Below are 14,639 nucleotides of genomic sequence, written 5' to 3'. Positions count from 1 at the left end.
AAGGAGTTTATTGTCCATGCTCCAGTCTCCACATGAGCGGCCATCAATTCATCTCATATTCGCATTGTTGGTAAATGCAGCATTTAGTATGGCCTCCTCGACAAGAAAGTAAATGTATGGCTCTGCCCCTAGAAGCGCCCCCATCGGTACAATGTTGCATGATTATGGGCTGTAATCCATACTAAGGGCCTGTTCGCTTCAGCTTATAAGCTGGCTAAAAAGCTGAAATGGCTGATTTGTTGTGAGAGGAAAACACTGTTTGGTGGCTGATAAGCCGGCTGAATAAGCTGAAGCGAACAGGCCCTAAATCTCTCAATGCCTTCCACTAAAAGAAGGTTCCCTTCCTCCTCTTCCCAAAACGACGTGACAACTCTCATGTCTCATCCAACAGGTATCATGGTTAAACCCTTTTCCACTAGGATTCTAGGACAGAAGGAGCGTAGGATTACCACATCACTACCCTTACGTGGTCTCCTCTTCGGCTCTGATATGAATTGCGATCGCACTCCCCTGGTGATCTTCTGTTTGTCGAATTGTGCAGAATATCATCATCTGAATGCTATGTAAGTTGGTTTGCATCCTTGGACCATGCATGCTATATGTAAGTTGTGAAAATTTGACCGCACTATGTTTACCGTGAAGGAGAACACTTTACGTACAACCATTATTTGGATTCAACTCGATAAGTACATCGAAATTAACATATTATTAACGCCCCGCTAATTGTTTTCATAAACTATTAAAATCTTAATCTAAAGTACTCAACTAGCCTAAAAACAAAAGTACCCTCCAATGGGAGGGTACACATTTTTTATGCAAAACTTTGTATAAGTTCTACCCTCTGGTGCCCGTACCTAAGCAAAGGAAGTCCAAAAGGTAGACCCAAATAAAAAATAAATAGTATCTTTGACCAAATAAGTAAGAAGAAAAATGATCCTTACTTCGATACGAGAATAGAAGATTCGACACATCGCATTTTTCTTGTGCCCAGTAAAGGATTAAGAAGGTCCACTGTTCCTCATAAAAAGAACTTGTTCTTTTGCATGAGATAGAAATAATGAACTCCATAAAATTGATAGGTTTTTTCCCCTAAATCCTAGGAACTATAGTCGAGTTGTACACGTGCCAACGTGCCAGTACTTGCGAAGGTAAAATACTTACGAAAAACTTGGCTACAGAATTCTATTGTGATCAACCCAACTTCAATCATACTTCTATCTCAGAATTCCATTAGGCTCAGGATGAGCCTAAAAGGTAATTGTTGTGTGAAATGAAAAGCGAGACAAATAGTTTCTACGTGGACCTGTCCCCTTGTGAAATTTACTCGAGATACTACTTTACTCTAGTAGAACTACAACATGTCATTTCGTCGTCCACTCGCGAAAACAGGAGTCGTCACAGGGGAGTTGTTCTTGATTGCACCCACCTTCGCAATGGAGAGCTGCAAGCTAGCATTAGATTTCGTGGGCCATATTCCTTTTTCCGCGATTCCTACTATGTTGGGCCAAACAAACCAAGCTCCTTTTTCCGCCGCACAAACACGTCCAAGAGTTGGGCCCAGCACTGCCGCAACACTGTAGCCGGGCGTCCACCTACCTATCGCCGCCGGCCGGCCGCACGAGCCGCCACGGAACCCACCCGGGGCCCGCGGGAGGTCTCATCCGTCCCCAACTCTCTTGACAACGCCGAGGCAACCGGAAGAAATGACCGAGCGGGCGGGGAGTGGACCATGACGAACGAACCCGCACGGCCACACCCCCCATGCCCACCGCTCCGCGGTCCCCCCAGCGTCGCGACGCGCGGGCGGCCGCCGCGCGGCCGCGACCACGCCCCGAGTCCCTGACGCGGGGCGCTCCCGCACCGCGCCCCGAGTCCCGAGAGCGGCCTGCCTGCAGCCTACGGCACGGCCTGCGGCTGCCTGCAGTGGACTGATGATTAGAGCGCGTGCGCAGTAGGCGGTAGTATAAAGCTCCGCTCCCCCGGGGGCGCCGCTCCGGTCTGCCCCTGGTTCCTATAGCGTGGTGCGACCCGGGATTCCCTCGTGCTCTCCTGTCCCCCTCCCCCCGCCCCCCTGAGGGGAGGACCCCGCAGATCCCATCGGAATTCACGGCCGCATCCAGGCCGGCCCTCCCCGCCTCCCGGCGACGACCAATTCTCCCCTGGTATGTCAGCCACTCTGTCTCGCTCGCTGCACCCTATTCATCCGTTCTTTCTTTCAAGCAATCCTGCGCTTGTGGTCTTCTTCGTTTAAGGTTCGAGCCGAGGACGGCGCCTCGGGCGGCCGATTCGGCGTTGCTGGGTTCCTGGGCGAGTTCGTATCTCTAGGATTATGGGTTGGTGTTTCTTTGGTTATAGGCGATTTCCGTGAGCTAACTGAGCAACCGTGATGGGATGGTTAGGTGTGTCGCCGTGAGTTGCTTTGATCACTCTGAATCTAACATGGAGGTGCAACTACTGTTGGCCATGGGTGGCCACATGGCGGAGCACCCTAAGCATTGCAGAGGCTGAATTTTCGCTGTTAGTGGTATGCAGAAATGGGAATTTTGTGAAAGGAGGCCTACGCATGGAATTGTGATATTCCTTCTACCGATTTTGCAGATAGGTAGATCGTCAATATGCTTCTCTTTGCAATCCATGCTTTGCTTGCAAAGGGGATTTGTGTTTCTGAAGGCATGTAGAACGACCGAACAGGAAAGGTGGTTCTTCTGAAATGTTTGAATAGGGGGAGGGTAATTATGTAATCATGAAGAGACATACACCATTTTTATGCAATGTCTTGATGGTACTTTTAGATTAGCTTTCTGGTGGTGCAATTATATGGTTCATAATTAGTGGAGCCGTGGAGAACCACCAGTTACTTTTGAATGCATCTGGAACATACAGAAATGATTGTTTTGGAGTTCAATCTACGATAGTTGATCTATTCCTTGCTGTCCAAAACAGGGAATCTTTTATTTGTCCTGAGCGTGCTGGGACATACATGCTGCGCAATACGACAGACGTCTGCATGGCATTTTTGGTATATTTCAGCCTGAGTAGTAGAATTCGATTTGGATAATTGGATGTTGGGTGATGACTTGTGCAATAATTGTTGTATCTGATGGAGTGTCGCGACCCGTGCAGATGCTCTAAAGGCATCAATTGCGACGAGAGCTGATAGTTTGGTAGCCGTCAGCTGAGCGGTTGAGTTTCATATTCTGGGTGGTTGTTTTCATATAGTCTTCCCAATTGGAGCTAGGATTTAGTGAGCTGCAAGCTGTTGAACCAGCGCAATAACTCTGTATTATTTGAGGGCATTAACTGCTGTATTTGATGGCGTTTCTAAACTCACACTGATACACTAAAGCTACCAATCACCTTGAGAGTTCAGATTTGATGGAAAAGTGGAAATTTGTCGGTACTCGCTAGATACTCACCCATACAGCCACGTGTTTGCGATTGTGCAGCCTCATGCAGAGTTACAGAGAAGATGAGATAATGGGAAATTCTGGGTTTGTGTATGTGAATCTTGTGTTTTCCTGCTGATATGCATGGCAGATGGTGTTGTTATGTCCCGTAATGGTAGATTATTTTTGGGTGTGATTGGAGGTCACCTTGCAATATTGCTAACCTTCTGATGAAACTGACTTAAAGTGATAGCGTTTCTTTCAAGTAAATTATGCTAACTTAAGTCTTAAATAGCAACAGTATGCTAACATCTGATCAGTAATGTTGACTTTTTTGCAGTTCTCGTTTCTCCTACCCTTCATGATGTTTAGATAATCAACGGTGCTGGGTTTTAGCCCTGTTTTGAAATTTTGAATTGTGCTAAGGATTCAGTCTTAGTCGTGAAAGATGAATGGTTCAAATGGTTCCCAAGAGCATCATGTCAGTGGAGAGGAGGAAGTGCATCATGTTAGCCGACCCATTCTGAACAATGGACCAAAGCACCGTCCATTGACCCCCATGAGGCAATGCCGTGGTGTAGCATGTGTAGCTGTTATACTGTCAACAGCATTCCTGTTGATAGTTTACTTGGCCCCTATTACTACTTTTGTTGTGCGGCTGTTCAGCGTGCATTACAGCCGAAAGGCGACTTCCTTTCTGTTTGGAATGTGGTTATCTTTATGGCCATTCTTGTTTGAGAAGATAAACAAAACCAAGGTTGTCTTCTCTGGTGAAAATGTGATTCCAAAAAGGCGTGTATTGATATTTGCTAACCACAGGACTGAGGTTGATTGGATGTACTTGTGGGATCTTGCATTGAGGAAAGGGCATTTAGGATATATCAAGTACATACTTAAGAGCAGCTTGATGAAGTTGCCTATTTTTAGCTGGGCATTTCACATTTTTGAGTTTATTCCGGTAGAACGGAAATGGGAGATTGATGAAGCAATTATCCAGAACAAACTATCAAAATTTAAGAACCCCAGAGATCCTATCTGGTTGGCGGTTTTCCCTGAAGGCACAGATTATACGTAAGGGCATAATCATCTTTGAAATTCTTTGTTTGTATATTTGTGTAATCCACATGCATGACTGAATATGTACTTCATCACATATATTTAATGTCTCAAATTTCAATAGTTACTGATTACCAAACCAATATTATATGTGGTCATCCATTTTTACATTGCTTCTATGTATTGCTTGTCATTTTATTGAATGTGCATGATTCTTCCTCTTTTCCTATATTTGGTTGCTGATTGCTGATTCTATATTAGTGAGAAGAAATGCATCAAGAGTCAAGAGTATGCTTCAGAGCACGGTTTGCCTAAGCTAGAACATGTCCTTCTTCCAAAGACAAAGGGGTTCATTTGTTGTTTGCAGCAGCTGAGGAGTTCCTTAGATGCAGGTGAACACCATTTCCCCCTACTTCTCATACCGTGCATGCATGATACATTTGCTGCCATGATGTTGTGTGGTACTGTCTGGATTTCTTCTTTCTTTTCTTAGCAGCAGAATCTTTATCAACTAACATCTATAAATCTACAATTGAAAATTCCATCTCTTGAGTTTTAGAAGTATATCCATTACATGTGATGTTAATAGTGAAAAATCTATATTCACTCTCTGTCAAATTGTTATGCCTTGAATATGAATAAGCATTCTTAGAACCCATAAAGTTTCTAAAAAAGATCACATGTGATGTTATTTGTGAAAAATCTATATTCTCTATTTGCTATTGTTATGGTTTTGAGTAACAAGTACATGGGTTTTCAGCTCCTGGCATAGATTGAAAAAATGTTCTCACTGTTATAGCCATCTAATTGTAATTTTGAGTTAATAAAATGGGGCGTATTTTGCTTCCAAAGCGAACTAAATAAGTCCGTATCAGGTGTTGTACAGTCTGTGCGGTCCAATTATTAGTGTCTGAACCAGTATGTACTAGCATTTTGAAAATATCTCGTCACTGTTACTGAAAGGACCACATATACTTGAATTCCCAGTAACCTAAAATATAACAGCAATTTCAAACGCCTAGCTATTTTGTAGTTTTTGAAGAACTTCTTTTCCGCTTCTGCAATGTATTTTGGCTAAGTTCCACACTTTTTTTTTTATATTTGACTGATTCATGAGTCCTGACATGCTGTTCTTGCAGTTTATGATGTCACAATTGCATACAAGCATCGACTGCCAGATTTTCTGGATAATGTATATGGTGTTGATCCTTCTGAAGTCCACATCCACATCAGGACTATTCAGCTCTCTGACATCCCCACATCAGAAGACGAAATAACTGAATGGATGATAGAGAGGTTCAGGCAGAAGGACCAGCTCCTGTCAGATTTTTTCGCGAAGGGCCACTTCCCCGACGAAGGAACTGAAGGAGATTTATCGACACCGAAGTGCCTGGCAAACGTTTTTGTGATAGTCGGCTTGACAGGCATCTGCCTCTACCTAACCCTTTTTTCGTCTGTGTGGTTCAAGATATATGTCGTAGCAAGCTGCGCTTACCTCTCGTTTGTTACCTATTATTCCGTTCTACCACCCCAACTGGTAGGTTCACCGGAGGGTGGTGTCAAGGCCAAAAAGGCCGTGTAGAAGATGATGTAATTTGTGACTGAGAACTGTATATCCGCCAGCCAAAGATGTTTACAGCTGGAAGTCTGGCGTGTGTCATTTTAAGATTCCCATTCATGCTGTAGAGTTTTGATGTCTGCGTATGGAGTCATTTTCTCGTGTCATCAGTGCAGGAGGGCTCTTATCTGAAGGCAGTGAAATGTGCTCTGAGCTAGAGATTGAACAGTAACATGATACGAATCGAGCTCATTTACATCTGTCGTTCCATTGCATGCCTTGCCTGAAAAAGGCGATTAGCCTTTCGGTGCTCAATTCATCACACAAACCAATAAGAACTAATTCAAGCAGTCACCAGCCAAGTCGTTGTAGTATAGTGGTGAGTATTCCCGCCTGTCACGCGGGTGACCCGGGTTCGATCCCCGGCAACGGCGCAATTTTTTATTTTATAATGCTCTACTTCTTTTTTTGTTAGACGCAAACAGAAATGGATTTGATACGCTTCTGTTTCCTCTCTCCACGGGTTTCGCGGTCTAGAAGTCAGAACACGTCGCCGTCCCATTCAATGCACAGAATCAATTGTGAAAGTTGCATGCCAGTCACTTCCATTCCATACTTAAGAAAAAACATATGAGGTATGCATACAGTTTCGATAGAATAAAACCCATGGAAAGAGAACTTTTTCTTCAAGAAAATCCTCGGAAAAAACCGATCCCCTCAGGCTCAACCTTTCCAATCATGGTACTGTTGTGAAAACCACACTCGAGCTGTTTTCGCCTATCCCATCTGATAACTCCACAGTCGTTCGCCTCTAGAAGACCTTCCATGAACACGCAGTATGCAGTGCAGGGCTCTCATAATTAGGAAGTTAATTGGACCCCGCCGCATAGTTTATTATGGTTGGCTCGCGTTTACAGTTACTAACTCTGAACCATCTCCGTACGCCTCAATCTGATGATACCACTACCTGGCTAGCCGGGTGCCCAGTCGCCGTGCACGGCAAGCGAGCTGCCCAGCGGTTTGAACTGATCGCCGGATGACATGGAAGGGTGAAGAGGAAGCCCATAGCGTTAAGCAATGAGACGATGAGCACCCCATCGCCTCCTGGCAGCTTACAACTGCTATAAAATTTAGTCCCCATCACATCAAATATTTAGATACTAATTAGGAGTATTAAATATAAATTAATTATAAAACCAATTGCACAGATGGAGACTAATTCGCGAGACGAATCTAGTTAGCCTCCATCTGTGTAATTAGTTTTATAATTAGCTCATATTGAATCCTCCTAATTAGCATCCAAAGATTCGATGATAAGAACTAAACTTTAGGATCCAAACACACAATAAGTATGAAGTGTCATTCTAACGTGGGGATTGCCATGACCAACAGAGCAATGAGCAGCCCGTCGCTATCGTTCCCATAACATCCAGCACGTCGCCACTCGAGCCCGTCCGCTCCCTCCACATCGATCGCCTCGTCCTGCTCCTGCCCGTCCACGCTGCCTCCTGCTCCTGCGTGCGCGCCACTCCCTTGTCAAGCGCCCAAACCTCCGCCAGCACACGACTCCGCCGCTACGCCAGGGACAGGGAGGGCAGGGCATGGAGGACCGCGCCGCCACGGTCAGTGTCCGCGTGGACGGCGCGCCGGCGGAGGCGACGCTCGGGGGCGGGGAGCTACGGTGGCGCCGCGCGACCGGCGGCGGCGGTGCGGGGGAGCGGGCGCTGTCGCTGGAGCGCGAGGTGCTCGGGGTCGAGGCGAGGGGGAAGGAGGTCGTTGTGAGGGCCTTCGTTGCGGCGGGCGCGGGTAGGGCGACGTCGTGCGCGTCCGGCGCGGGCGCGGGAGGGAAGAAGGGAGCTGGGAGGCGGTGCAGGCGGGACTTCGTGCTCGAGATGGCCGACGGCGAGGGCGCCGCCGCGGCGTGGGGCGAGAGGATGAGACGCTGCCTCGACTCGTTCGGTATGTGTGCTCACTGCTCAGGCTAGATGGAAGTGCTCCCCTGTTTTGATTCTCTTCTCACACTAATTAATGCGAGATCAAAATACCTGTTAATCATGTCTGTGCTGAAAACTTCACCCGTAGGCCGGCCGAAGAGACTGTTCACTTTCGTCAACCCCTTCGGCGGCAAGAAATGCGCGAAGAAGATCTACGACGCGGAAATCAAGCCTCTGTTTGAAGCTGCGGGTGTGAGCATCACAGTGCAAGGTTCAGCATGCAAATGCGGATGGTTTTCCATGAATTTTACCAAGTATTTTTCCATGGTTTTTGTGGTTACATCGATCCGTTCTGTTCGTGATCTGTTTCAGAGACCGAGTACCGGGGACATGCCCGGGAGGTGGCGACTTCCCTCGACCTTGCCAAGTACGACGGCATTGTCTGCGTTAGCGGCGACGGTGTCCTCGTGGAGGTTAGTGACTTAGTGACAAACCAGTGTTTGCAGCCTAGTATGCTGTATGTTCTGAACGATAAGCGCGTAACATGCGTTCAGGCTGGCCTAGAGCGCTGACTTACGTTTTGTTTGTACTCAGCAAGGTTACTTGAATCTGATAAACCTCAAACCTCGTTTCAAAAAAGAATAATAAACCTCAAACTTCATAGAGCTCATCTGAAATGCGGTTGTTTAAGCCAGTTGTTCATTGGTTAACGTTTTTTTGACGTGATACCCCTTCCTCACAAATACCTAGTGAAGATTGCCTGAAGAAATAGTATGTTATCTGAAAGTGTACGGTACTAACACTGATGCATGGCATCACCATGTTCTCCTGTTTGTCATAGCTTGTGATACATATTTGGATCCAGTCTTAGTCCCTGGAAATCTAAAAACCACTGGGTTCCAGTCATTCTTATCGTTAACATCTGCGAGGAAAGGTGTAACCTTTTTTTTTTGCGAGGAGGAAACGTGTAACCTGTTGCTTCTGATGCTGTGATTTCTGACCTAGGTAGTGAACGGAATTCTTCAACGAACAGATTGGGAGGAGGCAATAAAGATGCCAATTGGGCTAATTCCAGCGGGTAAAACAATATTAACTACAACACTACCACAAGAAAATTCTGAAAGCCACAGAACAGGCCTGGTCTTGTCATGTGTGCAGGTACAGGAAATGGCATGGCTAAATCACTCCTGCATGCTGCCAGTGAGAAATGCTCTGTTTCAAATGCTGTATTTGCCATTATCAGAGGTCATCTCTCTATTCCTTTCTTTCTCATGTACGGAAGTACATGAATCATGCGGATTTCCTGGGGAGAATCTTATGGAACACAAACTTCTGGTTATACACAGGTCACAAGCAGTCCTTGGATGTCTGTACCATTTTGCAAGGGGAGAAGAAATTTTTTAGTGTCTTGCTAATGACTTGGGGTATGCAACAGACTTTATAAAATAGAGGTAATTCTAAGAAACTTTTCTGATTGTTACCTGATTGACGTCTTAGGTTTGGTGGCCGACATAGATATTGAGTCTGAGAAATACAGGTGGATAGGAAGTGCACGCTTGGACTTCTATGTATGTACTAAAACACTCCCATTTCTTGGCAGTTCTTTCATCTATCTTCTCTGAAAGATCTAGGCCTTGCCTTTTGTCCTTTCTTTTCCTGAATTTGTATCCAACTCCTTGCTGACATCATTTGGACTTGTTAATTATGACAAGTAATTGACATGGCTGGGACCTGTAGGATCAGTTCTAGCTTCAGAAAGTTGCCTTCCGATTTTGTTTCTTTGCTGTTTGGGAAATGATCCCTGAAGTCGTAACAAGCTCTAGCCTTGTTTCAGGCCGTGGTTCGCATAATGAACTTGCGAAAATACTGTGGAAATATTCACTTCGTGCCTGCCCCAGGCTATGAGGCATATGGAGAACCCATCAAGCAAGTCAAGAATTTCATGGTAGAGTCTCTGGAGCAAAATGGAAAATCTCATCCGTCTTCTTATCCAGGTCCTTCGGTCGAGTTCCAAGCTTCAGACTGGAGATTTGTTGATGGTCCATTTGTTGCAGTTTGGATAAACAACGTGCCATGGGCTGCCGAGGATATCATGGCAGCTCCTGAGGCAAAGGTAACCCAATAATATGCTCTAGCAATAGTAACACTTTATCAAGGGTCCCCATTTCCTTTTGCACTTTGAAACCTGTGCTTAGCTAGCGTGTTCACTTGCCAAATGAACTTCATAAAATGTTCGGAACTACTTCCTCTGTCCTAAATTACTATTCGTTTTAGCTTTTCTAGATACATACCTTTTGATATACACCTAGATATATACTTGCCAAATGAACTTCAGAAAATGTTCGTACAGAACTACTTCCTCCGTCCCAAATTCCTATTCGTTTTAGTTTTTCTAGAGACATACTTTTTGATATGCACCTAGATATATACTTATGTCTAGATACATAACAAAAGTGATGTGTCTAGAAAAGGTAAAATGAATAGTAATTTGGGACGGAGGGAGTAAAGTTCTTAAGGCTAAATGCCTCTCTTCAGTAGCTCATTTTTTATTATGACAAGGGCTTTGCGTTTTTGCTTGTATGCGTTAATGGAATGCCTCTCATCATTATGCATCGTATATTTGAGCATTCAGTTCCATTCGCTTCTGGAGGAGTGTTTTTTTTTTATCAGTCTTGATTTAGTATATTTGACTCAAGGAAGCTGAATGCTATGATTGTGGTGCAGTTCGCAGATGGCTATATGGATGCAGTCATACTCAGAGATTGTCCAAAGGCCGATCTTTTAGCTCTACTGATGAAGATGAGCGATGGGAGCTATGTCAAATCACCTTATGTTACATATCTCAAGGTTAGTTTTTCTCATCCACTGAAATTTAGATGTTGCAACTTACAGTGACGTTTTCCCCAAAGTAAAAAAAAAACATATTAGGTTATATTTTAACTGAATAAAAGGTGCTTCAACAGTTCAACTTATGTCTTGTTGCGAGTGCAGCATGATTAGTTATCATGATCCAATAGTCCATCAGTAACAAGGAAACGAACCCCCTTACTGTGACTTTTTGCAGGTAAGATCTTTTAAATTATCTCCAGGCCCGCTTGTTGGGAACCCAAAAAAGGGTGGCATTATAGACGTGGACGGTGAGGTAATTGCTAGAGGAGAAGGAACGTACGGCAGAAGCCAACATCAAGATGTGATGGCTTATGGTCCTCCTATTCAGCTGACAGTGCACCAAGCATTGGCTACTGTATATTGCCCAAACAAAATTCGGTGAAGATTGGCGTTGACAAAACAAAAAATTGCCTACAACTTTGCCAAGTTCTAGAAGAAAAATGCTCAAGTAGAGAGACAACAAGAAAGGGATCTTACAGTTCTTTTGTCAACAAGCCAATGAAAGCCGAAACCAAGAAAAGGTTGTCTTTTGCTAAGACAACTGTGGCATTCATGAATGTCAGACCAAATACCCTCAAATGACCTTCCCTTTCTGCCCTTTATCATATCTCCTAAGGTTAATCGCGTCAATTGTTTTTATTGTTGTTTAATAATTTTATGACTTATTCTTCATGAGCTGTAACTTGTAACTAACAACCCAGTGTAGATAGTACTGTTCATATACCATCATAATTTTCTTTTGGGCATGATAAATTGATTCACGGTGAAATGATCGTGACGTGTTAAAGTAATCCATATATATGGTTTGTATTTGCACAACTCTTGAACATTTTGTTCAATCTCTTCATTGGAAAGTAGATTCAGAAAGTAGGCACATAATGATTCCTTCCGAATTTTATTTAGTGCCTGAGAGTTGCTTAAGAGGGGTTTATTCAGAGGCGACTGTGATGCGTTTCTAGGCAACCACAGCCTGAGTCTGGCCGCCGGAAAAGGCATCTCCACGTGTACATGTGACCACATTGGTTATCTCGGCCGTTCATTTGCCTCACATGATATCTATCCAACCGTTGAATTTTTCACTTACTCATGATTCTCTCACCTACCCATGATTCATCTCACCGTTAATTTTGAAATGAATGGTCCATATAGATCATGTGATCACATGTATACGTGAAAAATCTATTCGAGTCAGGCCACTAGAATCGGGGGCCTAACTCCGGCACCTTTATTTACAAAGTATTGCAAACGCTAATGCTGATATCAAAGGTTACTGCCAGTTAAAAGAACTATCGTGTCCGCGAAGTACTCACTCCTCGCAACAACACAAACCAGGAAACCACGACTGTCTAAACAAGAACGGACATAGAACATTCTGTCAACTACAAAATCAAGAACTCTATACATCACAAAGTTTCATCACAGAGAGGATGCTTTATCCAAAAGAAATCTCAAAGTTGAGGTACATATTTTCTCATAACTATATAGAGCTTAAGACTTCAGAAGTACACCACAGCAGAGCACACGAGAGATAGCAGTTGCAACCAGTACCGGTACCACAACAGAGCAACTTCCAAATTTAGATGGCAGATAAGGGAAAGGAAAAGGTGATACAAACCAACGGAAAACCAACACAACCCTCTCTCGTAGGCAGTCAGAATCAGTGGCAGGGGCGCTAGAGGAGAGGAGACGATGGAGCCATGCAAGTTGGGAGCACAGTGTGGCATCGGAGGATAGAGAGTCGAACCGTTTGGGACACTCCACCTGGTAACGTTGCTGCAGGGGAATTATCTCAGGTCAGCTGTTGCAAACATGTATAGTCAAAAGACCAGGACTGGCTGAAATGATTTTTCTTTTTTTGCAGAAAGTTAGCCCTTGAAAGTAAATTGGTGGAACCTTTACCATTTATCTCTGGTTGCGAGTCTGAAGCACGTTCAATAGATTTGCTTCCAGCGGATATGGGCTAATCTTTGGCCAGCTTTCTCCATCAGGTGCTCGGCAGCTCTCCTTCAAGAGCTCACAACCGTATATCTCTATGTGCTGGAGGGAGCATGGCAGATCTGGTAACGGATATATGTTGGCGCAGCATCCGATCCTGAGTCTCTTCAAACTCGAGAGGCACTTCAGATTTCTTGGCAGGAACTTCATCTCGCATCCAACCAATGATAGCTCCTCGACAGATGAGAACTTCGCAGATTCTTCGAAAGAAAAGGATGGCTCCTTCCAGCATTCAAGAGTGAGATCCGGGACTGTAAAACCTTCAGACGAGAGCATATGGCTGAGCAACACAGAGCTGCTAATAAGGAGAGCCCTTTGGACACGAAAATGCGAGATGCACTCAGCAGTGAGCTTTGGAACATCTCTCAAAGAAACCTCGAGAAGTTGCAGTGAAGACAAGCCTTCAAGGAAGCACAGGTCCTGGATACCACAAATTGATAGTGATTTAAGGGACGTTAGATGAATAATTGATAAGGAAGCAGAGCTCCTGCAGAAATAAATATGAAGATATTCCAGGTGTGGCAAGCTAACACTCAATGAATCAGCAGCAAGAAAGCAGTTATATTTGTCAAACGGGCAAACTACAAGTTTCTGGCATGATAGGTGGCTCGCCGCAGGACGGCTCCGTGATCTGTTCCCTATGCTTCACAGCCATGTCCTCGACGACGTCATGACCGTAGCACAAGCAATGACCGGTGACTTGGACCTGAACCTGGCGCCTGAACCTGGCGCCATGGTTATCAGCTCAAGCAATTTCAGAGCTTGGTAGCCTGCAGGACCTGCTCACACATGTCTCGCTGAGACCCGGGAATGACCAGAGAATTTACCCCAACAGCAAGCAGAATGTTTCTTTCTCATCAAGGGACGCCTACCACAAACTCATGGCTGCAGCAGGATCCACCCCCTCACCCTTCTTCAACTTCATCTGGCGCAATCGCGCACCACCCCATGTGCAGTTCTTCGGGTGGCTGCTAGTTCAAGGGAGAATACAGAGCCGCGAAAACCTGGTCAAAAAACACATCCTAGATAACCCCTTGTGTGAGTTGTGTGGTCAGATTGAGAGCTGTGACCACATTATTTTCCAGTGCCACTTTGCTTCCCAAATCTGGAACTCCATGGGTTTCGACACAACAAACACAACAGTGCGCCGACTGTGGACTGTAGTCCGACCGGCAACGGTTCTTGTCCGTCAATTCTCGGCTTTTCTCCTTCTGATTACCTGGATGCTTTGGAAGGAACGGAATGCACATGTGTTCCGGCAAATCATACCATCACATACACGGTTCTGGCTCTCCTGCCGTGAGGAAGCTCGCCTTTGGAGCGCTAGGTTCAGACAAGAGGAGCGAGTAGTAACAGAAGCTTGGTGTTCTCTATCTAGCTCCATGTAAACAGTTTCATGAAATTTTCAGTTTCCCTCTTCCGCTAAGATTTCAATGCAAAAAATGTACGGTGTAAGACTTTGGTCAGACAATGGCCCCAGTAATGAAAATTCAGGTGGGGATGACCCTAAAAAAAAAAGGCATATATTCTGCTCCACGAGCCAGCTCTAAAGAAGGGCAGGAACTGAGGTGAAGGCTTGAAATGGAGGCAGCAGCTCGCAAGCCCTCTAATGACCTGAGGCACCAGCATCGAATTTAAGCGCTGTCAAATGTTGAAAGACCTTCTGACGGGAGTGCGGTTAAATTCATAATCTGTTTCAATGACAAGTGGCGCACTGAAGTGAGTCCACCAAGGCAACTAGCTAAGGCTCCGTCTGTAATACTGCATGAAGAAAGATGAAGTCTAGAAAGTCCTGACGGTGGAATCAGCAGCAGCCCGATA

At 45.0% G+C, this 14,639-nt stretch overlaps 2 protein-coding genes and 1 non-coding gene across 5 annotated transcripts; all 3 read left to right on the top strand.

Annotated features, from left to right (window-relative positions):
* Positions 1-1,841: 1,841 nt before the first annotated feature.
* Positions 1,842-6,167, top strand: LOC101761251 (probable 1-acyl-sn-glycerol-3-phosphate acyltransferase 5). 3 transcript variants are annotated; one of them, XM_004970132.3, is made up of 5 exons: positions 1,842-2,162; positions 2,944-3,019; positions 3,727-4,457; positions 4,704-4,834; positions 5,582-6,167. In XM_004970132.3, exons 3-5 carry the CDS (start codon positions 3,835-3,837, stop codon positions 6,022-6,024), a joined length of 1,197 nt encoding a protein of 398 aa, XP_004970189.1. In that variant the 5' UTR covers positions 1,842-2,162; positions 2,944-3,019; positions 3,727-3,834; the 3' UTR covers positions 6,025-6,167. The 3 variants fall into 3 exon arrangements, with proteins under 3 accessions (XP_004970189.1, XP_022682979.1, XP_004970190.1); XM_022827244.1 differs by lacking the exon at positions 2,944-3,019 and having other exon boundaries at positions 3,707-4,457; XM_004970133.3 differs by lacking the exon at positions 2,944-3,019 and having other exon boundaries at positions 1,843-2,162.
* A 195-nt stretch (positions 6,168-6,362) lies between these two features.
* On the top strand, positions 6,363-6,434 carry TRNAD-GUC. The gene has a single exon. It is a non-coding gene; the product is annotated as a tRNA-Asp (tRNA).
* A 994-nt stretch (positions 6,435-7,428) lies between these two features.
* Positions 7,429-11,635, top strand: LOC101760848 (sphingosine kinase 2). The gene is made up of 10 exons (XM_004970131.3): positions 7,429-7,959; positions 8,083-8,205; positions 8,307-8,407; positions 8,940-9,012; positions 9,093-9,179; positions 9,281-9,358; positions 9,432-9,502; positions 9,769-10,047; positions 10,659-10,781; positions 10,999-11,635. Exons 1-10 carry the CDS (start codon positions 7,602-7,604, stop codon positions 11,203-11,205), a joined length of 1,500 nt encoding a protein of 499 aa, XP_004970188.1. The 5' UTR covers positions 7,429-7,601; the 3' UTR covers positions 11,206-11,635.
* Positions 11,636-14,639: the final 3,004 nt, after the last annotated feature.

The sequence above is a fragment of the Setaria italica genome, chromosome V (assembly GCF_000263155.2).
Source record: "Setaria italica strain Yugu1 chromosome V, Setaria_italica_v2.0, whole genome shotgun sequence".
Classification (NCBI taxonomy): Eukaryota; Viridiplantae; Streptophyta; class Magnoliopsida; order Poales; family Poaceae; genus Setaria; species Setaria italica.
The sequence above is the reverse complement of the archived record's forward strand: the minus strand, read 5'-3'. Positions and strand labels throughout refer to the sequence as shown.

Excerpts from the sequence above, each read along its gene's own strand:
- LOC101761251 (XM_022827244.1), top strand. The coding sequence starts at position 3,835 with ATGAATGGTTCAAATGGTTCCCAAGAGCATCATGTCAGTGGAGAGGAG. Across the intron at positions 4,458-4,703 it reads CCTGAAGGCACAGATTATAC|TGAGAAGAAATGCATCAAGA; the intron begins GTAAGGGCATAA and ends ATTCTATATTAG. Across the intron at positions 4,835-5,581 it reads GAGGAGTTCCTTAGATGCAG|TTTATGATGTCACAATTGCA; the intron begins GTGAACACCATT and ends CTGTTCTTGCAG.
- LOC101760848 (XM_004970131.3), top strand. The coding sequence starts at position 7,602 with ATGGAGGACCGCGCCGCCACGGTCAGTGTCCGCGTGGACGGCGCGCCG. Across the intron at positions 8,408-8,939 it reads GCGACGGTGTCCTCGTGGAG|GTAGTGAACGGAATTCTTCA; the intron begins GTTAGTGACTTA and ends TTTCTGACCTAG. Across the intron at positions 9,359-9,431 it reads TGTCTTGCTAATGACTTGGG|GTTTGGTGGCCGACATAGAT; the intron begins GTATGCAACAGA and ends TTGACGTCTTAG.